Source organism: Oncorhynchus kisutch, linkage group LG13 (assembly GCF_002021735.2).
Source record: "Oncorhynchus kisutch isolate 150728-3 linkage group LG13, Okis_V2, whole genome shotgun sequence".
Lineage (NCBI taxonomy): Eukaryota > Metazoa > Chordata > Actinopteri > Salmoniformes > Salmonidae > Oncorhynchus > Oncorhynchus kisutch.
In genome coordinates, this window is record NC_034186.2 from 33,462,350 (window position 1) to 33,484,626 (window position 22,277).

General features: G+C 46.3%; 1 protein-coding gene across 2 annotated transcripts in view; it reads left to right on the forward strand.

The window, feature by feature from the left end:
- adamts10 (ADAM metallopeptidase with thrombospondin type 1 motif, 10) overlaps nt 1-21,119 on the forward strand; it is a 53,606-nt gene extending 32,487 nt beyond the window's left edge. For both annotated transcript variants that reach the window (XM_020499024.2, XM_020499025.2), the window contains exons 17-25: nt 1,324-1,447; nt 4,158-4,238; nt 4,422-4,585; nt 4,674-4,800; nt 5,666-5,795; nt 5,959-6,163; nt 6,424-6,600; nt 18,963-19,137; nt 19,236-21,119. In XM_020499024.2, the coding sequence (XP_020354613.1) occupies nt 1,324-1,447; nt 4,158-4,238; nt 4,422-4,585; nt 4,674-4,800; nt 5,666-5,795; nt 5,959-6,163; nt 6,424-6,600; nt 18,963-19,137; nt 19,236-19,345 (1,293 nt within the window). In that variant the 3' untranslated portion in view covers nt 19,346-21,119. The remainder of the gene's footprint in view (nt 1-1,323; nt 1,448-4,157; nt 4,239-4,421; nt 4,586-4,673; nt 4,801-5,665; nt 5,796-5,958; nt 6,164-6,423; nt 6,601-18,962; nt 19,138-19,235) is intronic.
- The last annotated feature ends 1,158 nt before the right edge of the window (nt 21,120-22,277 follow it).

A 22,277-nucleotide genomic window follows, 5' to 3' on the forward strand; every position in this document is an offset into this window, starting at 1 on the left:
TTTCTTATTCTCCCCCTCTCTCTTTCTCTCTCTGTTTCTTATTCTCTCCCTCTCTCTTTCTCTCTCTGTTTCTTATTCTCCCCCTCTCTCTTTCCCTCTCTGTTTCTTATTCTCCCACTCTCTTTCTCTCTCTGGGTCTATCATATTCTGGTATTCTTCCTTCTCATCCCTCTTTATCTCTTCATTTCTAGAACTCTGTTTCTTTCCCTATCATACTCTCCTTCTCTCATTATTTCTCAGTTTCTATCTCCCAGGTTCTGTCTCATTCCTCCCGTCTCTCTCTTATATTTATGGTGCATATAAAAAGGAGAAAACAGTGAGGAGAAAAATGTAAGTATTGTTTGCAGCCTCATGGTGGTTAGGATCCAGAGAGTAAGAGATTTATTTGAAGCGAGCGAGGGAGAGTGAGTGGAGAGAGAGAGAAGTGTGTGTGCTTGGAAACACATGCGCAGGCTGCAGCAGGCTGGCTGCCTGGCCTGGCCCAGGCTCACCAGGGGACACGGCCCAGAGCCCAGTCTGAACTGAAGGGCCAGGGCCCGGCCTGGAACAAGTCCTGCTATTACTAAGGGAAAATAGCTTCCACATTGATAGTTAATGGAACCTAGACTTGCCTGGGTCAACAGGGTTTAAAGTGCCCCAGGGTTGCTCCATCCATCCAGTCACATGTTAGAGTTACTGTACAGGGCAGGAGTTAATTTAGACCAACATTTGTGTTGGCTTGAACCTTATGTTGCTATTTGGTATTTTTTTTGTATTTTATTAGGATCCCCATTAGCTGTTACTGAAGCAGGAGCTACTCTTCCTGAACAGCTCAAGGTCAAAACTATATCAATTTAAAAAAGGCACACGCAGCCTACATATGAATACATACACACAAACTATTTAGGTCAAATAGGGGAGAGGCGTTGTGCCGTGAGGTGTTGCTTCATCTTTGTTTTGAAACCAGGTTTGCTTTTCATTTGAGCAATATGAGATGGAAGGGAGTTCCATGCAATAATGGCTCTATATAATACTGTACACTTTCTTGAATTTGTTCTGGATTTGGCAACTGTGAAAAGATTCCTGGTGGCATGTCTGGTGGGGTACGTGTGTATGTCACAGCTTAGTACAGGTTGTGTCTTATGAATGTTTCCTGTAGGGAGGGTGTGTTGACATCCTGTGGTGTCAGTATTTTCATTAGGCACCTGGGAAACATTTCAATCAGCCTCACTTCTGTTGCTGAAAGGACAGTGTGCGTTCTGCTTTGCTCTCTATAGGGGCTAGTGTCTGTGTCTGTGTGCCTCTGCCTGCACCCTCTGATCTATGGCCCTTGTATCCCTGCAGCACGTGGGCTGTGACCGGATCCTGGGCTCGGATGTGCGGGAGGACCGCTGCCGTATCTGCGGGGGTGACGGGAGCAACTGTGAGGCCATAGAGGGCGTCTTCAATGACTCCTTGCCTGAAGGAGGTACAGTTTAGTATACAGAACAGAAGTCTATTCACCACAATACTGCTAGGAAGGAATCTTAACCCCGTTCTTTGATGCTTACTGCACAATGATGGTCTCTACAGTTAGGGTGGTAGTGTGCCTCTCTCTCAGGCTGGGCAGGCGTGGACAGACAGACACTGGGTGGACTGTTCTGTTCCAAGACTTGGCAACAGGACACGTCTCTCTCTTTAAAAGACCCTGATTGCTGCGTTTCTCTGTCCTCAAACTCTCTGCTCCCTCCAACACCACTTCTAGAACAGGCCAATAACACATATCTCTCAATTAGACTTGGGAATAAAAATGAAAAACACAAATAAAATGTCAAAGAAGAAAGGGCCTGTGTTTTGGACCAGGGAGCTCGAGCAACTTTCTGAGAATGAGATTTAGTTAAGTTTGAGAGATCCATCGAGAAAGATTATGCAACCAAATAGTTTTATGGAAATTCAAACAATGTGTGCATGCATTTGGATTCTGACATGAGCTAAATATGTGTTGGACTACTGCCTTGCAATGTGAGTTAGGGGACCTCAGACATTTTGAAAGTAATGTATAATTATCTGTTCACATGCGAGCTTTCTAGTTGCATGATCTGCATACTGTACCAGTTAATCATATAGAGTTACTCGTGAATATCTTGCCCTGCCAACCCCTTTCCCTCCCTCTCTCCCTCCTGTAGGTGCATAATGACCTTTTATTTCAGTACCTATTTCAGTCTAAACACTTTGGCCCTGATTAATGGTCTGTGATTAATTCTGTGGAAACATGTCAGGGGAACTGATACAGCCCAGCCAGGCTTACAGATGATGCCAGGCACAAGAATTAGCCATCACCATCTCCAAGAAAACCAAGCCGTTGTCGAGGGCTTGTGGTAGGCTCAGCCTATAGACACTCCAGAGATCTCGATTCCATCATAGTGACAGTTGGAGGGCTTGTGGTAGGCTCAGCCTATAGACACTCCAGAGGTCTCGATTCCATCATAGTGACAGTTGGAGGGCTTGTGGTAGGCTCAGCCTATAGACACTCCAGAGGTCTCGATTCCATCATAGTGACAGTTGGAAGGCTTGTGGTCCTGTGTCCACCCTGCAGGTACATGATACTGCACTAACCCTAATGCCTAACGTCACCCTGCAGGTACATGATACTGCACTAACCCTAATGCCTAACGTCACCCTGCAGGTACATGATACTGCACTAAGCCTAATGCCTAACGTCACCCTGCAGGTACATGACACTGCACTAACCCTAATGCCTAACGTCACCCTGCAGGTACATGACACTGCACTAACTAACTAATCTTTTTAAGTACGGTCAAACTCAGAATACTTTTAAAGTGCGGTCAAACTCCAAATACCCACTATTGATCAATATTAACCATGGATAAGTTTGGGGGGGGGGGGGGGGGGGGGGGCTGGGGGGGAGGGAGGCTGTGGGGGAGGAAGGCTGGGGGGGAGGAAGGCTGCGGGGGGTGAGGCTGCGGGGGGGGGGGGGGGGGCAGGGGAGGAAGGCTGCGGGGGGGAAAGGCTGCTGCGGGGGGGGAAGGCTGCAGGGGAGGGAAAGGCTGCTGCGGGGGAGGAAGGCTGCGGGGGAGGAAGGAGTGTGTGGGGTTTCTCTTGTGCCCGTTTGGGGGCATGTGGCAGGCAGTTTTAGGTGTGGGTTGCAGGAGTGGTATCCCTTCTGCAACCCTCAGAGTGAACACACCTTCCTGGGGTGGCCACAGCTCGGTGGCTGGGACCACACTGGCCGGCTCAGCAACAGCCTTAGCCTGGGCCTACACTCTGGTTCCTGGCTGATTTACGAGCCACAGAGCAGTCATGTCTACAGGGTTTTTTATGTCTCTGAGGTGCAGACCAATCCTCACTCCCAGGAGGGTTTAAATGGGGTTTGTTGTCATTCACTAACCAAGCAGTACAGCAGATGGGCTGGTGTTTTGAGCATGTTGTTCTATCTAGAGATTCACACCTAAGAGTGACGATGGTGCCATTTTCTCCCCTGCCTCTGCAACCTTACTAGTTACATCTGAGGTCTGAGACGCTCTCTCATCTATCTTTCTAGGTTCTCTCTTTTTCTCCTCTCTTCATCTGTCGAGTCTATCCTCTCTCTCTCTCTTTCAGTCTGTCTGTCTATCTGTCTAGTCTGTCCAGTCTGTAACTTTGGTTGTGGTGGAGGGTTACTCAGGGGTTGAGGGCCAGGGGTTTATTGCTCTTTGGCTCTCTCTTTACCGCATAGGCCCCTGATTGTTAACAGAAAAACCTCTCCCTCTCCAGCTGCCAGGAACCGCAAGTACAGAGCCGGGTTACTGAATTTACTCACTGCACTGACTGCTGCACCAGAGAGGGGTCAAAAGTCAAGCCTCTCCTTTCCTCAGCGGTCGCACCATTGGAATGGATTATTTAAAAAACTTTTTTTTTTGTGAGACTGAAGTTATTTACAGGGCTGTGGTGGCTGGCTGGACAGCACAGCCTGGCTTCAAACATGGTTACTGAACGCTGCCCAGGAATGTGGTTGGAATCCGAAGGCTCTGTTTATTCCATTGAAGTCCCACAGAGTAAAACACTATTTATACATCATTCTCCCTCCAGTATGTCAGTGAATAAAACTTCCACATTGCCTTTCTCCTCTGTGTGTGTGTGTGTGTGTGTGTGTGTGTGTGTGTGTGTGTGTGTGTGTGTGTGTGTGTGTGTGATCCCAGGTTATGAAGAGGTGGTCAGAATCCCCAAAGGATCTACCTTCATTCATATTCAGGAGCTCAACATCTCCCTCAACTACCTAGGTGAGAGTTCATGTCTCTTCTGTGTCACACAATGTGTTATTCTGTCATGCTGGATTCTATAGTGTGCATTCACACTCAAACTGAAATTAAAATGTAAGTGCATCGGCACATCAGTAACGCTGTTATTAGAACTATTATAACACGTTTGCAGTCAGACATCCTCTCGTTCCTTCTCTGCTATAGTGCTGAAGAGTAAAGGGGACCAGTACTTCATCAATGGGAAGCTGACCATCGACACCCCTCGTAGGTTCGACATCACAGGGACCACCTTCCACTACCGCCGACCCACTGATGAGCCTGAGACCCTGGAGGCCCTGGGGCCCACCAACATGACTCTCATCGTCATGGTAATGGCCTAGCTGTGTGTGTTATTGTGTGTGTAACGGTAATTATTCTATGGAATACCATACGTGACATGCGTGTGTGTGTGTGTAGGTTCTGGTGAGGGACGAGAACCCAGGGATCCACTACCGCTTCAACCCTCCAGTCAACAGAGACCCTCTGACTGGATACGCCTGGCACTACACTTCCTGGTCCCGCTGCTCTGCACTCTGCGCTGGGGGTACCACCACTACTGGCTCTATAACTCTGTACTGTACTCTTCTCTGGCTCTATCATTGCTCATTGATTGATATTATTTGATTCAGAAATGCACACAGACTTTTATTCATGCAGATCAATCTTTTATCCCATGTTCATTTCAAATTATTGAGGCTAAAAATACCATCATGGTCGTCATGACACACCCATTGTGTTTTACTAATGATCCATTTATCTGCTAGGCAGGGCTGGATCCTCCATATAGACAGTCTATTGACCTCTCTAGTAAACTCACTGACTCACTCAGGCACATGCATGCACAGTGCATAACCCTCACTTTCTCCACGGCTTTCTCATATTCCCTCTCTCACACACACAAACACATGCTGGTACATAAAATAGTTTTTGAGAGTTTTCCTAACGTAACACTGACCCTGGGGAAACATGGGAATGGAATGTTTATGAACAGAGGTACTGTGGGGTTGGTGAAACCGCAGGAGTTCGTGCTGAAGCCAACTTTGAAGTTACACACACTTTCTTTCTTTTGCTTTCTTTCTGTTGCGGGTAAATGATCCAAAGTAACTATCTTGATATAAACTAATTTACTTTGTTTAAAAGCACATTTCCTTGACCCTAATGTCAGCAGAACAAGCGAGAGGAAAAGTGCTTGTACAAGTTCTACACTTTTACATAATTCAGCACACACTCTTATCCAGTAGAGGGTATACATTTTCATACTGGTCCACTGTGGGATTTGAACCCACAACCTTGGCGTTGCAAGCAGCGTGTTCTACCAACTGAGCCACACAGTGTGAGCTGCATCAGAGGAATGATCAAAAGAGTTGTCGCTGTTTTATAATGTGTTTTTCACTCCTTCTCTCTGTCAGGTGCTCAGATCCAGCAGGTCGTGTGTAAGAAGCAAGCTGATCACTCCGTGGTCTACAACCACTTCTGTGACAAGAAGAGCAAACCCAAAGACAAGAAGCGAGGCTGCAACTCTGAGCCATGCTCCCCAAGGTGAGTGTCAATGTATCTGTTCCACTGCGTGTTTGGAGCTCCTCTGATTGGGCCCTTATGACTATATACGCAGAATACGTTTTTACCTATCATGTGTGTATGTACATGTGTGTGGGAGTGTGAGATCCTGCTGAACTAAGCCCTGTCTGTGTGTCTCCCACAGCTGGGGGTCTGGGGAGTGGTCTGACTGCAGTCGCAGCTGTAACGGGGGCCTGAGGACCAGAGAGGTGCTGTGTAAGAGGAAGATCTCTCCTACAGAGGAGAAGGTGCAGGACGACGGCGCCTGTACCCCCCCAGGACCACCCCTCACTGAGCCCTGCAACAACCACACCTGCCCCCCAGAGTGGCTGGCCCTGAACTGGTCAGAGGTACACCCAAAATACCCCCAGAAGCCTATCCAACTTTTAAAAAAACTAACAAGCAGAATCTAGAGATTTCTTGAAATAGAGAGAAGTTGCTTACCTCGATACTTTCTGTACCTATTCAACATTTCTGTGTGTAACCAATGCCACCTGCTGGTTGGATTATGTACTGGTCTCTGGTGTGCTCTGGGGCTATAGAGGCTGGAGCTCTGATTTGAATAATCTCTCCCTCATCTCTCTCACACTCTTCCTTCTCTCTCCTCCAGTGTAATCCCAGCTGTGGTCCAGGGTTCAGGCACCGTGTCCTTCTGTGTAAGAGGGGGGAGAGTGGAGGCACACTGCCAGAGTCCCAGTGTCCCAAGTATGGGCGTCCCACCACCAGGGTGCGCTGTAACCTGCAGCGCTGCCCACCCCCCATGTGGGTCACAGGGCCCTGGGGAGAGGTAAGGCTGGGGTTAACATGGGCTCTGCTCTGTATTGAACTCTGCTCTCATTTAACTAGACCTCCTACAGATGTAGGATATTAATTTGACCAGTTTTGCCCCAGGAGTAAAATAATCAAAATGAGTTTTGATAGACGACAGTAGGCTATAGTTTAGGTGTAGCCTGAGGCTGCATTTCAGATACACTTGTATGTCGTAGCGGAGACCAATATCTATCTTGTGTTATTAAGCTACAGTTGAAGTCAGAAGTTTACATACACCTTAGCCAAATACATTTAAACTCAGTTTTTCACAATTCCTGACATTTAATCCAAGTAAAAATTCCCTGTCTTAGGATCACCACTTTATTTTAAGAATGTGAAATGTCAGAATAATAGTAGAGATTTCTTTCAGCTTTTATTTCTTTCATCACATTCCCAGTGGGTCAGAGGTTTACATACACTCAATTAGTATTTGGTAGCATTGCCTTTAAAATTGGGTCAAACTTTTAGGGTAGCCTTCCACAAGCTTCCCACAATAAGTTAGGTGAATTTTTGGCCCATTCCTCCTGACAGAGCTGGTGTAACTGAGTCAGGTATGTAGGCTTTCTTGCTCACACACGCTTTTTCAGTTCTGCCAACAAATTTTCTATAGGATTGAGGTCAGGGCTTTGTGATGGCCACTCCAATTCCTTGACTTTGTTGTCCTTAAGCCATTTTGCCACAACTTTGGAAGTATGTTTGGGGTCATTGTCCATTTGGAAAACCCATTTGCGACCAAGCTTTAACTTCCTGACTGTCTTGAGATGTTGCTTCAATATATCCACAATTTCCCTCCTTCATGATGCCATCTATTTTGTGATGTCCCCTTGGCCCTCCTGCAGCAAAGCACCTTCACAACATGATGCTGCCACCCCCGTGCTTCACGGTTGGGATGGTGTTCTTCGACTTGAAAGCCTCCCACTTTTCCTCCAAACAATTTTTTTTCTATTTCACCTTTATTTAACCAGGTAGGCAAGTTGAACAAGTTCTCATTTACAATTGCGACCTGTCCAAGATAAAGCAAAGCAGTTCGACACATACAACAACACAGAGTTACACATGGAGTAAAACAAACATACAGTTGAAAAATTTGAGCAAAGGAGGTGAGATAAGGGAGGTAAAGGCAAAAAAAAGGCCATGGTGGCGAAGTAAATACAATATAACAAGTAAAACACTGGAATGGTAGATTTGCAGTGGAAGAATGTGCAAAGTAGAAATATAAATAATGGGGTGCAAAGGAGCAAAATAAATAAATAAATACATTAGGGGAAGAGGTAGTAGTTTGGGCTAAATTATAGATGTACATAGCCCAGGTGCAGTAATCTGTGAGCTGCTCTGACAGCTGGTGCTTAAAGCTAGTGAGGGAGATAGGTGTTTCCAGTTTCAGAGATTTTTGTAGTTCGTTCCAGTCATTGGCAGCAGAGAACTGGAAGGAGAGGCGGCCAAAGGAAGAATTGGTTTTGGGGGTGACCAGAGAGATATACCTGCTGGAGCGCGTGCTACAGGTGGGTGCTGCTATGGTGACCAGCGAGCTGAGATAAGGGGGACTTTACCTAGCAGGGTCTTGTAGATGACCTGGAGCCAGTGGGTTTGGTGACAAGTATGAAGCGAGGGCCAGCCATCGAGAGCGTACAGGTCGCAGTGGTGGGTAGTATATGGGGCTTTGGTGACAAAATGGAATGCACTGTGATAGACTGCATCCAATTTATTGAGTAGGGTACTGGAGGCTATTTTGTAAATGACATCGCCAAAGTCGAGGATCGGTACGATGGTCAGTTTTACGAGGGTATGTTTGGCAGCATGAGTGAAGGATGCTTTGTGATATAGGAAGCCAATTCTAGATTTAACTCTGGATTGGAGATGTTTGATGTGAGTCTGGAAGGAGAGTTTACAGTCTAACCAGACACCTAGGTATTTGTAATTGTCCACATATTCCTTCCAGAGTAGTGATGCTGGACGGGCGGGCAGATGCAGGCAGCGATCTGTTGAAGAGCATGCATTTGGTTTTACTTGTATTTAAGAGCAGTTGGAGGCCACGGAAGGAGAGTTGTATGGCATTGAAGCTCGTCTGGAGGGTTGTTAAGTGTCCAAAGAAGGGCCAGAAGTATACAGAATGGTGTCGTCTGCATAGAGGTGCATCAGAGACTCACCAGCAGCAAGAGCGACATCATTGATGTATACAGAGAAGAGAGTCGGCGCAAGAATTGAACCCTGTGGTACCCCCATAGAGACTGCCGGAGGCCCGGACAACAGGCCCTCTGATTTGACACACTGAACTCTATCAGAGAAGTAGTTGGTGAACCAGGGGAGGCAATCATTTGAGAATCCAAGGCTATCGAGTCTGCCGATGAGGATGTGGTGATTGACAGAGTCGAAAGCCTTGGCCAGGTCAATGAATACGGCAGCACAGTAATGTCTCTTATCGATGCCGGTTATGATATCATTTAGGACCTTGAGCGTGGCTGAGGTGCACCCATGACCAGCTCTGAAACCAGATTGCATAGCGGAGAAGGTGCGGTGGGATTCTAAATGGTGGGTAATCTGTTTGTTTACTTGGCTTTCGAAGACCTTAGAAAGGCAGGGTAGGATAGATATAGGTCTGTAGCAGTGTGGGTCAAGACTGTTCCCCCCCTTTGAAGAGGGGGATGACCGCAGCTGATTTCCAATCTTTGGGAATTTCAGACGACATGAAAGAGGTTGAACAGGCTAGTAATAGGGGTTGCAACAATTTCGGCAGATAATTTTAGAAAGAAAGGGTCCAGATTGTCTAGCTCGGCTGATTTGTAGGGGTCCAGATTTTACAGCTCTTTCAGAACATCAGCTGACTGGATTTGGGAGAAGGAAAAGTGGGGAAGGCTTGGATGAGCCGCTGAACCAAGTGCTATATCCTGGTTCTAAATTTCTTGAATGGGGCATGCTTATTTAAGATGGTGAGGAAGGCATTTAAAAAAATAACCAGGCATCCTCTACTGACGGAATGAGGTCAATATCCTTCCAGGATACCCGGGCCAGGTCGATTGGAAAGGCCTGCTCGCTGAAGTGTTTCAGGGAGCGTTTGACAGTGATGAGGGGTGGTCGCTTGACCGCTGACCCATTACGGATGCAGGCAACGAGGCAGTGATCGCTGAGATCTAGGTTGAAAACAGCAGAGGTGTATTTAGAGGGCAAGTTGGTTAGGATGATATCTATGAGGGTGCTGTGTTTACGGCTTTGGGGTGGTACCTGGTAGGTTCATTGATCATTTGTGTGAGATTGAGGGCATCAAGCTTAGATTGTAGGATGGCTGGGGTGTTAAGCATGTTCCAGTTTAGGCCACCTAGCAGCACGAGCTCTGAAGATAGATGGGGGGCAATCAGTTCACATATGGTGTCCAGAGCACAGCTTGGGGCAGAGGGTGGTCTATAGCAGGCGGCAACGGTGAGAGACGTGTTTTTAGAGTTGGATTTTTAAAAGTAGAAGTTCAAATTGTTTGGGTACAGACCTGGATAGTAGGACAGACCTCTGCAGGCTATCTCTGTAGTAGATTGCAACACCTCCCCCTTTGGCCGTTCTATCTTGTCTGAAAATGTTGTAGTTAGGGATGGAGATTTCAGAGTTTTTGGTGGTCTTCCTAAGCCAGGATTCAGACACGGCTAGGAGATGCGGGTTGGCAGTGTGCTAAAGCAGTGAATAAAACAAACTTAGGGAGGAGGCTTCTATTGTTAACATGCATGAAACCAAGGCTATTACGGTTACAGAAGTCATCAAAAGAGAGCGCCTGGGGAATGGGAGTGGAGCTAGGCACTTCAGGTCCTGGATTTACCTCTATATCACCAGAGGAGGAGTAGGATAAGGGTACGGCTAAAAGCTATGAGAATTGGTCGTCTAGGACGTCCGGAACAGAGAGTAAAAGGAGGTTTCTGGGGGCGATAAAATAGCTTCAAGGTATAATGTACAGACAAAGGTATGGTAGGATGTGAATACAGTGGAGGTAAACCTAGGCATTGAGTGATGATTAGAGAGATATTGTCTCTAGAAACATAATTGAAACCAGGTGATGTCATCGCATGTGTGGGTGGTGGAACTGAAAGGTTGGATAAGGTATAGGAGCAGGGCTAGAGGCTCTACAGTGAAATAAGCCAATAAACACTAACCAGAACAGCAATGGACAAGGCATATTGACATTGAGGAGAGGCATGCTTATTCGAGTGATCATAAGGGTCCAGTGAGTAGTGAGGTTAGTTGGGATCACGGTGATTCAGACAGCTAGCTGGGCCATCGGTAGCAAGCTAGCAGAGGATGGAGGTCTGTTTTTAGCCACCTCATGCGTTTCCATCGGTAGATTAGTGGGGTTCCGTGTGGTAGAGGGGACCAATCCAATTGTCAAAATAGATATAGTTGTAGTGACCCAAGAAAATTGTCCGCTAGACCTATTCAGATAATGATGGTCATTATGGCCAAACAGTTCTATTTTTGTTTCATCAGACCAGAGGACATTTCTCCAAAAAGTACAACCTTTTGTCCCCATGTGCAGTTAGTTGCAAACCGTAGTCTGGCTTTCTTATGGCGGTTTTGGAGCAATGGCTTCTTCCTTGCTGAGTGGCCTATCAGGTTATGTCGATATAGGACTCGTTTTAATGTGGATATAGATACTTTTGTACCTGTTTCCTCCAGCATCTTCACAAGGTCCTTTGCTGTTTTGGGATTGATTTGCACTTTTTGCACCAAAGTACGTTCATCTCTAGGAGACAGAATGCATCTCCTTCCTCAGCGGTATGACTGCTGCGTGGACCCATGGTGTTTATACTTGAGTACTATTGTTTGTACAGATGAATGCGGTACCTTCAGGCATTTGGAAATTGGATGAACCAGCACTTTTCCCCAAGGATGAACCAGCACTTTTCACACAAGTATGTCTATCTCTAGTAGAGGTCGACCAATTAATCAGAATGGCCGATTAATTAGGGTATTTTTGGACACCGATTTGGCCGATTTTTTTAATTATTATTATCATTTTTTCACCTTTATTTAATCTTTATTTAACTAGGCAAGTCAGTTAAGAACACATTCTTATTTTCAATCATGGCCTAGGAACGGTGGGTTAACTGCCTCGTTCATGTAACGGTTTTCTAGGTGTGAAGGAGAGTCGGACCAAAATGCGGCGTGTAGATTACGATTCATGTTTAATGAAAAGCACACTGAACACAAACACTACAAAACAATAAACGTAATGAACGTAAAGAAAACCGAAACAGCCTATACTTGTGTAAACTAACACAGAACAACACTCAAAGAATATGGCTGCCTAAATATGGTTCCCAATCAGAGAGAATGATAATCACCTGACTCTGATTGAGAACCGCCTCAGGCAGCCATAGACTATGCTAGACACCCCACAAAACCCCAAGACAAAAACGCACCACAATAACCCATGTCACACCCTGGCCTGACCAAATAAATGAAGACAAACATAATATACTTCGACCAGGGCGTGACAGAACCCCCCCTCCCCCTAAGGTGCGGACTCCCGGACGCACATCAAAACAATAGGGAGGGTCCGGGTGGGCGTCTGTCCATGGTGGCGGCTCCGGCGTGGGACGTGGACCCCACTCTATCAATGTCTTAGTTCCTCCCCCTCACGTCCTAGGATAGTCCACCCTCGCCGCCGACCATGGCCTAGTAGTCCTCACCCAGAACCCCACTGGACTGAGGGGCAGCCCGGCACTGAGGGGCAGCCCGGCACTGAGGGGCAGCCCGGCACTGAGGGGCAGCCCGGCACTGAGGGGCAGCCCGGCACTGAGAGGAAGCTCAGGCAGGTAGTTGGATCCGGCAGATCCTGGCTGGCTGGCGGATCTGGAAGAGTCTGGCTGACTGGCGGATCTGGAAGAGTCTGGCTGACTGGCGGATCTGGAAGAGTCTGGCTGACTGGCGGATCTGGAAGAGTCTGGCTGACTGGCGGATCTGGAAGAGTCTGGCTGACTGGCGGATCTGGAAGAGTCTGGCTGACTGGCGGATCTGGAAGAGTCTGGCTGACTGGCGGATCTGGAAGAGTCTGGCTGACTGGCGGATCTGGAAGAGTCTGGCTGACTGGCGGATCTGGAAGAGTCTGGCTGACTGGCGGATCTGGAAGAGTCTGGCTGACTGGCGGATCTGGAAGAGTCTGGCGGATCTGGCTGCTCCATGTAGACTGGCGGATCTGGCTGCTCCATGTAGACTGACGGATCTGGCTGCTCCATGTAGACTGACGGATCTGGCGGCTTCTTGCAGACTGGCGGCTCCTTGCAGACTGGCGGCTCCTTGCAGACTGGCGGCTCCTTGCAGACTGACGGCTCCTTGCAGACTGGCTGCTCCATGCAGACCGGCAGCTCTGGCTGCTCCATGCAGACCGGCAGCTCTGGCTGCTCCATGCAGACCGGCAGCTCTGGCTGCTCCATGCAGACCGGCAGCCCTGGCTGCGCTGAACAGGCAGGAGACTCCTGCAGCGCTGTAGACGAGGAAGTCTCTGTCAGCGCTGAACAGGCGGGAGACTCCAGCAGCGCTGTAGAGGAGGAAGGCTCTGGCCACTCTTTTTACCGCACATCGCTGGCGCACCATCTGTCATTAATCCAACGAGTTTATCCCACGGCAGCTTTATTTCAGTTACACATTTGGAAACCTCCTCAAAGATTTCCTTTCCTGTGGTTGTGCCATGCATTGATTTGAATCCTAATAGCTCCTCCGTAACACACAGATTTGAGTCCACTCCACGGATGAAGACTGACAGCTGAGCAGTATCAGATGCGTCGCAGCTCTCATCCACAGCGAGGGAGAACGCAACAAAATCTTTTCCCTTTTCCATCAGCTGGTCATACAGATTGGTGGCAAGATGTGCGATCAGCTACTGTGTTCCTGCTCAGGCTCACGTTTGAAAATGCTTGTTTTTTCTCTGGGCATACGAGGTCACAAACCTTCATCATGCACTTTTTCATGAACTCTCCCTCATTAAAGGGCCGGGCTGATTTTGCGATCTCTGCTGCCACTATATAACTAGCCTTTACAGCAGCCTCGCTTTGTGATGTGGCTTTTTTAAACATATTCTGTTGTGAAACCAAACTTCTTTTCATCTCCTCTACTTTCTGGCTCCTTTGAGTCATGTCCAGGTCCTTGTATTTGTCATGGTGTTTCGTTTCATAGTGTCGTCTAATGTTGTACTCCTTACTTACAGCCACGTTGACTCCACAAACAAGACAAACAGGTTTGTCTTTTACATATGTAAACAGATATTCTGCCTCCCACTTGTCCAGAAAGCTCCTGTTTTCTGCCTTTCTTTTCGCCATTTTTGGGAAGGGTTAGCTCGCTGACAGTTGTAGCGTCTATGTTGCTATGACTACTGTCACAGAGGAGAGAGCGTTTCTGGGTCCTGTCCTGATTGGCGCGCGAAAACAGCAGAGCATTATGGGATTTGTAGTATTAGTGGTGAATGCGCTGTATAATACCGGCGGGCCAGCTCTAGTAGTAATTTGGTATTGTCTCGCGGGCCAAATATAATTACCCCGCGGGCCAAATTTGGCCCACGGGCCAGAGTTTGACACCCATGGGCTAGACCGTGAAGGCGTACTGGAGATCTTGAGAGCAGTGCTGGCACAGGACGTGCAAGGCTAGGGATGTGCACAGGAGGCCTGGTGCGTGAGGCTGGCACCAACTTCACCAGCCGACTAACACGCACCTCAGGACGAGTATGGAGCGCTGACCCAGGTGCCATCAAATCCCCGACACGCTCCGTCGGGCGAATACCGTACCTAAAGCACCAACTCAGCAACTCCCTCATAACTCTCTCCTCCAATTTCCCCATTAACTCCTTCTCAGGTCTGACTCCTGACTCTGACTCCTGACTCTGCCACACTCTCCCTGAGCCCCCCCCCCCCCCAATACATTTTTGGGGCTGACTCTCGGGCTTCCTTCCGCGCCTCCGTGCTTGTCTCTCCAACTCCATTCTCTTATAACCCTCTTCGCACTGCTCCTGCGAATCCCAGGCGGGCTCCGGCACTCTCCCTGGGTCGACTGCCCACCTGTCTATTTCCTCCCAAGTAGTGTAGTCCCAATATTGTTGCTCCTGCTGCCGCTGTTGCTTCTCCTCATACCAGCGCCTCTCAGCTCTTGCCGCCTCCAGTTCTTCTTTGGGGCGGCGATATTCTCCAGGCTGATCCCAGGGTCCTTCTCCGAACAATTCATCCTCCCATGTCCATTCCTCTCTTTGTTGCTCATGCCTGTTACCACGCCACTTGGTCCTGTTAGGGTGGGTGATTCTGTAACGGTTTTGTAGGTGTGAAGGAGAGTCGGACCAAAATGCGGATTTACGATTCATGTTTAATGAAAAGCACACTAAACACAAACACTACAAAACAATAAACGTAATGAACATAACGAAAACCGAAACAGCCTATACTTGTGTAAACTAACACAGAACAAGGACATCAGGACACTAAGGACTATCACCCACGAAACACTCAAAGAATATGGCTGCCTAAATATGGTTCCCAATCAGAGACAACGATAATCACCTGACTCTGATTAAGAACCGCCTCAGGCAGCCATAGACTATGCTAGACACCCCACAAAACCCAAAACAAAAATGCACCACAATAACCCATGTCACACCCTGGCCTGACCAAATAAATGAAGACAAACATAATATACTTCGACCAGGGCGTGACAGTTCAGGGGCAGAAGGACAGATTTTCACCTTGTCAGCTCGGGGATCCAATCTTGCAACCTTACAGTTAACTAGTCCAACACTATAACCAACAACATCTCGTTGCACTTCACAAGGAGACTGCCTGTTACGCGAATGCAGTAAGCCAAAGTAAGTTGCTAGCTAGCATTAAACTTATCTTATAAAAAACAATCAATCAATCTCTAGTTAACTACACATGGTTGATGATATTACGAGTTTATCTAGCGTGTCCTGCGTTGCATATAATCTGACTGAGCGGTAGTAGGCAGCAGCAGGCTAGTAAGCATTCATTCAAACAGCACTTTCGTGCGTTTTGCCAGCAGCTCTTCGTTGTGCATCAAGCATTGCGCTGTTTATGACTTCAAGCCTATCAACTCCCGAGATGAGGCTGGTGTAACCGATGTGAAATGGCTAGCTAGTTAGTGGGATGCGCGCTAATAGCGTTTCAAACGTCACTCGCTCTGAGACTTGGACTGGTTGTTTCCCTTGCTCTGCATGGGTAACGCTGCTTCGAGGGTGGCTGTTGTGTTGCTGGTTTGAGCCCAGGGAGGAGCGAGGAGAGGGACGGAAGCTATACTGTTACACTGGCAATACTAAAGTGCCTATAAGAACATTTAATAGTCAAAGGTTACTGAAATACAAATGGTATAGAGGGAAATAGTCCTATAATTCCTATAATAACTACAACCTAAAACTTCTTACCTGGGAATATTGAAGACTCATGTTAAAAGGAACCACCAGCTTTCATATGTTCTCATGTTCTGAACAAGGAACTTAAACGTTCGCTTTTTTACATGGCACATATTGTAGTTTTACGTTCTTCTCCAACACTTTGTTTTTGCATTATTTAAACCAAATTGAACATGTTTCATTATTTATTTGAGGCTAAATAGATTTTATTGTATTATATTAAGTTAAAATAAGTGTTCATTCAGTATTGTTGTAATTGTCATCATTACCAATACATTTTTTTATTTTTTTAATCGGCCGATTAAATCGGTATCGGCGTTGAGAAATCATAATCGGTCTACCTCTAATCTCTAGGAGACGCGTCTCCTTCCTGAGCGGTATGATGGCTGCGTGGTCCCATGGTGTTTATACTTGCGTACTATTGTTTGTACAGATGAACGTGGTACCTTCAGGTGCTTGGAAATTGCTCACAAGGATAAACTAGACTTGTGGAGGTCTACAATCTTTTTGCTGAGGTCTTGGCTGATTTCTTTAGATTTTCCCATGATGTCATGCAAAGAGGCACTGAGTCTGAAGGTAGGCCTTGAAATACATCCACAGGTACATCTCCAATTGACTGAAATGATGTCAGTTAGCCTATCAGAAGCTTTTAAAGCCATGACATAATTTTCTGGAATTTTCCAAGCTGTTTACAGGCAGTCAACGTAGTGTATGTAAACTTCTGACCCACTGGAATTGTGATACAATCTGTAAACAATTGTTGGAAAAATGACTTGTGTCATGCACAAAGTAGATGTCCTAACCGACTTGCCGAAACTTTAGTTTGTTAACAAGAAATTTGTGGAGTTGTTGAAAAACAAGTTTTAATGACTTCAACCTAAGTGTATGTAAACTTCCGACTTCAACTGTATATAAAACAACGGTTGTTGTGTATGGCTGCATTTCAGATACATTTTTTAAACATTTGAATGTCGCAGTAGTAGGACCGACTGTAGTAGGAAATGTATTTTGTCTGGTGCTTTAACGTTTGAGCGAGCGAGAGAGAAAGATAACTGTGGACTCTGCTATTTCAGCCACACCTATTGCTGACAGGTGTATAAAATTGAGCACACAGCCATGCAATCTCCATAGACAGACATTGGCAGTGGAGTGGCCTTACTGAAAAGCTCAGTGACATTCAAAGTGGTGCCGTCATAGGATGCTACCTTTCAAACAAGTCAGTTCGTCATATTTCTTCCCTGCTAGAGCTGCCCGGTCAACTGTAAGTACTGTTATTGTGAAGTGGGAACGTCTATAAGCAAAAACGTCTCAGCCACAAAGTGGTAGGCCACACAAGCTCACAGATTGGGACCACCGAGTGCTGAAGCGCACAGCGTATAAAAATTGTCTGTCCTCGGTTGCAACACTCACTTCTGAGTTCCAAACTTCCTTTTGAAAGCAACGTCAGCACAATAATTGTCGGGAGCTTCATGAAACGGGTTTCCATGGCCAAGCAGCCACACACAAGCCTAAAATCACCATGCGCATTGCCAAGCGTCGGTTGGAGTGGTGTAAAGCTTGCCACTATTGGACTCTGGAGCAGTGGAAACGTGTTCTCTGGAGTGATGATTCACGCTTCACCATCTGGTAGTCCGACTGGACGAATCTGGATTTGGCGGATGCCAGAAGAATGCTACCAGCCCGAATGCATAGTGCCAACTGTAATGTTTGGTGGAGGAGGAATAATGGTCTGGGGCTGTTTTTCATGGTTCGAGCTAGGCCCCTTAGTTCCAGGGAAGAGATCTTAATGCGACAGCATTCTGTGCTTCCAACTTTGTGGCAGTTTGGGAAAGGCCCTTTCCTGTTTCAGCATGACAATGCCCCTGTGCACAAAGCGAGATCCATACGGAAATGGTTTGTTGAGATTGAACACCTTTGGATGAATTGGAACACCGACTGTGACCCAGGCCTAAATGCCAACATCAGTGCCCGACCTCACTAACACTCTTGTGGCTGAATGGAAGCAAGTCCCCGCAGCAATGTTCCAACATCTAGTGGAAAGCCTTAAGAGTGGAGGCTGATATAGCAGCAAAGGGGGGACCGACTCCATATTAATGCCCATGATTTTGGAATGAGATGTTCGACATGCAGGTGTCCACATACTTTTGGTCATGTAGTGTATGTAGGTCCTTGACTGATTGATTTTTTTTTATATATATATATTTGTTTGACCTTTTATTTAACTAGGCAAGTCAGTTAAGAACACATTCTTATTTTCAATGACAGCCTAGGAACAGTGGGTTAACTGCCTGTTCAGGGGCAGAACGACAGATTTGTCAGCTCAAGGGTTTGAACTTGCAACCTTCCGGTTACTAGTCCAATGCTCTAACCACTAGGCTACCCTGATGTATTGAAGTGAAGAGGAAATACTAGACAATGTTAATCTTTCCTGTTTAGATTTGTATAGTAGGCCTCCTGAGTGTCGCAGTGGTCTAAGGCACTGCATCACAGTGCTAGCTGTGCCACTAGAGATCCTGGTTCACGACCGGGAGACCAATGGGGCGATGCACAATTGGCCCAGTGTCATCCGGGTTAGGGGAGGGTTTGGACGGCAGGGATGTACTTGTCCCATCACACGGTGGGCCGAGTGCAATGCACGCTGACACGGTCACTAGGTGTACCGTGTTTTCTCTCCGACACGTTGGTGTGGCTGGGTTAAGCAGGCATTATGTCAAGAAGCAGTGTGGCTTGGCTGGGTTGTGTTTCGGGGGACACATGGCTCTCGACCTTCGCCTCTTCCGGGTCTTCCGGGACAAGACTGTAACTACCAATTGGATACTGCGAAATTGGGGAGAAAAAGGGGTAAAAAATAATGAAATGAATAATACATTTATTAAGTGCTCTATTGTCTGTCTTTACTATGTCCTCATAGTTTTGTGACCTGTATCTCTCTCTCTCGCTCTCTATCCGTTCTATGTTAGTGCTCAGCCAATTGTGGTCTGGGTCAGGAGATGCGCTCTGTGCAGTGTCTTGTACACACCGGCCAGCCGTCCAATGAGTGCCCAGACCTCCTGCGCCCGGCAGCCATGCAGCAGTGCAAGAGCAAATGTGACCTCAGCAGCCTACCCATGGACATCCCTGAGGGTGACCCTGAAGGTCAAAGTTCAACTCTGTATTAATTACCTTCTCAGTATATTTTCCTGCTAGCTTAATATTAATTTAAGATGTTTGAATTTTTTTTTTTTCCCTTCCAGAGTGTAAAGATGTGAACACAGTGGCGTACTGCCCCCTAGTGCTCAGGTTTAAGTTCTGCAGCCGCCCCTACTTCCGACAGATGTGCTGTAAGACCTGCCAAGGACACTGACCCCTGATCCAGAGTGAGAACCAGACCCATACTCGGAGTCATCCCCAGCGGGACCAGACCAGACCGCCTGAGCTGAACATTTCACAGGGGGAGGGACTGACAAGTCATCGCACCACAGAGCAGCCTCTCTGACATCAGGGGAGGGTGAGAGAGAGAACTGTGCTTTTATCCCCCACTCTGAAATTGCCCTAACTGATACCAGCTGTGGGGGCATTGCTGTGAAGACCAGATGGGCTGCTGGGATACCGCTGTTTCTATGTCCTTATATCCTTATTAGCGTTTGGTGCTACTACCATTGCCATGCTGGCCACAGGACTGGCCAAAGTACTCTGTTCAGCTTAGTTACGTTTCTCTGTTGTTTATTAAGTGGCCCAATCTTACCCTGAGACACTGTCCATACGGACCTTTACTTGTATATTTACAGACGTTGCTCTATGTGTACACAATCTACACTGTACAAATGAAATTTACCTGATACTTTATCACTTACCAAATGTAAATGTTAATGTTAGTTATCTGGTGGCTGTTGTCAACTCACGTGGTCTTCTTTGTTATCTTGTCAATGCTTTGTCTCAGAACTAAATCTTTATGAATTCTTATTAATATTATGCTTTTTGAAAAGGGTTTGATTTGCACAAAGTTACTCATAAGGATACTGTATGTTTAGTTATTTGGGACTTGTCTCGACGACTCTACTGAATACCAAGGTTCTCCATCCACGGTCCGGTCTATGCTCATAACCGTTTACTCACCACTGTCTTGTCATGGGACCCAGCAAGGGCTGGTCAATGGTCGGTTCAGTTCACGTCTAGCAGCTAACCTCAACACATCTCTCATACTGTAGCCCTTACTGTACACATTTAGATACAGGCAAATGTACCGTGGCCTCATCAATGTGAAACATGCTACATGGTTCTCTGTACTAGTCACGTATACAGTGAGTGAAAAAGTGTCCATCACTGAGTGAAACACTTCCAACAACCGATTAGATGGGAACAGAGACCCTCACATGTCCTCTGGTCTTAAGTCTGATAGCATGGCCCTGCTGCGCCTTTAATAGTCAACCAGGTTAACTTCGGTTTTTAATATGCTGCATGTACAGTGAAGGCCTTTTTCCACATCCATCCATCTACTGAGCTCACACCAAGAACCAGCCCTTGCAATATGACCGCTCTGGTTTCTGTTGGAGTACCTAGGTTGTTATTACTCTCCTGATGGTGCTTTGGAATGGTGCTATTTCTTAGCTAATTATTGTCGTTATTTGTTGTCATTCTGGTGAATATTAAGTGCTTTTGTTGAGGTGCTAAAGAAATAGTGCTATATAAGTTTGTGAGAAGAGGAGGAGAAGTTAACCCTTTATTTCCTTACCTACAGTAACTCAGTATGGGACAGACACATAAGTTACCAAACATTCAGTCTCTTATAAAACTGGGTGTCAGCACACTGACTGATACTTTACTATCTCACAAAAACCATAACAAAACGGTTTTAATAAAACATACTGTCTTATTTGACTGTCTAAATATGTAAGCTACATTTTCTATTTTCTGGTTTGAACCATCTGTGTCTATGGTCATGGTGTGACCTCAGAGGCAAACCATTTGATCAAATATTAGGGACAATATTGTTTTGTTTTCAGATGCTTATTGTTACAGATATGTACTGTGTTTCAATTACTACAGAAACATTCCCCCGTTCCCCATGTACAACCATTGAAATGAACATATTAAAGTGAATAAATATGGCGCATTGTTAATAAATGCATTGAGCATTGTGTGCTTCAGCCTCTCTCCCTCTGGAAACCCCTGGCCCAGACAGAAAGCTAGATCATCAAATGATCATCCATCTATTTCTGTATCTCATAGATGTCATGGAAAATAATGACGCTAGTGTTTCCTCACTGAGGTTGTGATATGTCTGCTTTAGACTCTTCCTGATTGGGGGAAATCTGCAGATGGTTACCGAGGCCTGGCATGAGTCATCCTCACCACTGACATGTTACGTTTCAGCCCTGCATCATAGCAGAGCTTAACTTGGGGCCTTCCCGGGGTATGCTGATGTTCACCCAGAATGAGGAGACTATTGAAGGCAAGGAGCCCCACATCTCTCAGCAATATACTCTATACTCATGATTAAACTGTGCTGATCTGAGGCCCACTGCACTTGCAGTAACACTGAATCTCTACTTGTCAGTGAAGAGCCTAGTTTAATTTAACGTTATTTTTTTTTTATCAGGAGTCATATTGAGACCAAGGTCTCTTTTACAGATGAGCCCTGAATGACCTAAATGACAAGACACACATCAAAATATAAATACAAAACACAAGCAGAATGAAAAACAAACACATTCATCAGTAATGGGGTCCTCAATCAGCTTTCTGAATTTGCTTAGAGGCACCAAATTTAAGAACAGTTTGTTCCACAAATAAAGTGCAAGAAAACTAAAAGCTGATTTACCTAACTCAGGAGAGACCAAATACATTTCCAGAGTTAGCCAACCCTGAGAACGGGTGTGGTAATGCGTACAGTACCAGTCAAAAGTTCAGGCACACCTACTCATTCAAGGGTTTTTCTTTATTTTTACTATTTTCTACATTATAGAATAATAGTGAAGACATCAAATCTATGAAATAACACGTATGGAATCATGTAGTAACCAAAAATTTTTTTAAACAAAGTATATTTTTAGTATATTTTTAGTTTCCTGAGCGAGAATAGGATTTTGTCATGGTCTCTGACCTCCTTATAGGCTGTCTCATCGTTGTCGGTGATCAGGCCTACTGTTGTGTCATCTGCAAACTTAATGAGGGTGTTGGAGTCGTGCCTGGCCATGCAGTCATGAGTGAATAGGGAGTACAGGAGGGGAATGAGCACGTGCCCCTGAGATGCCCCTGTGTTGAGGATCAGCGTGGTGGATGTGTTGTTACATATC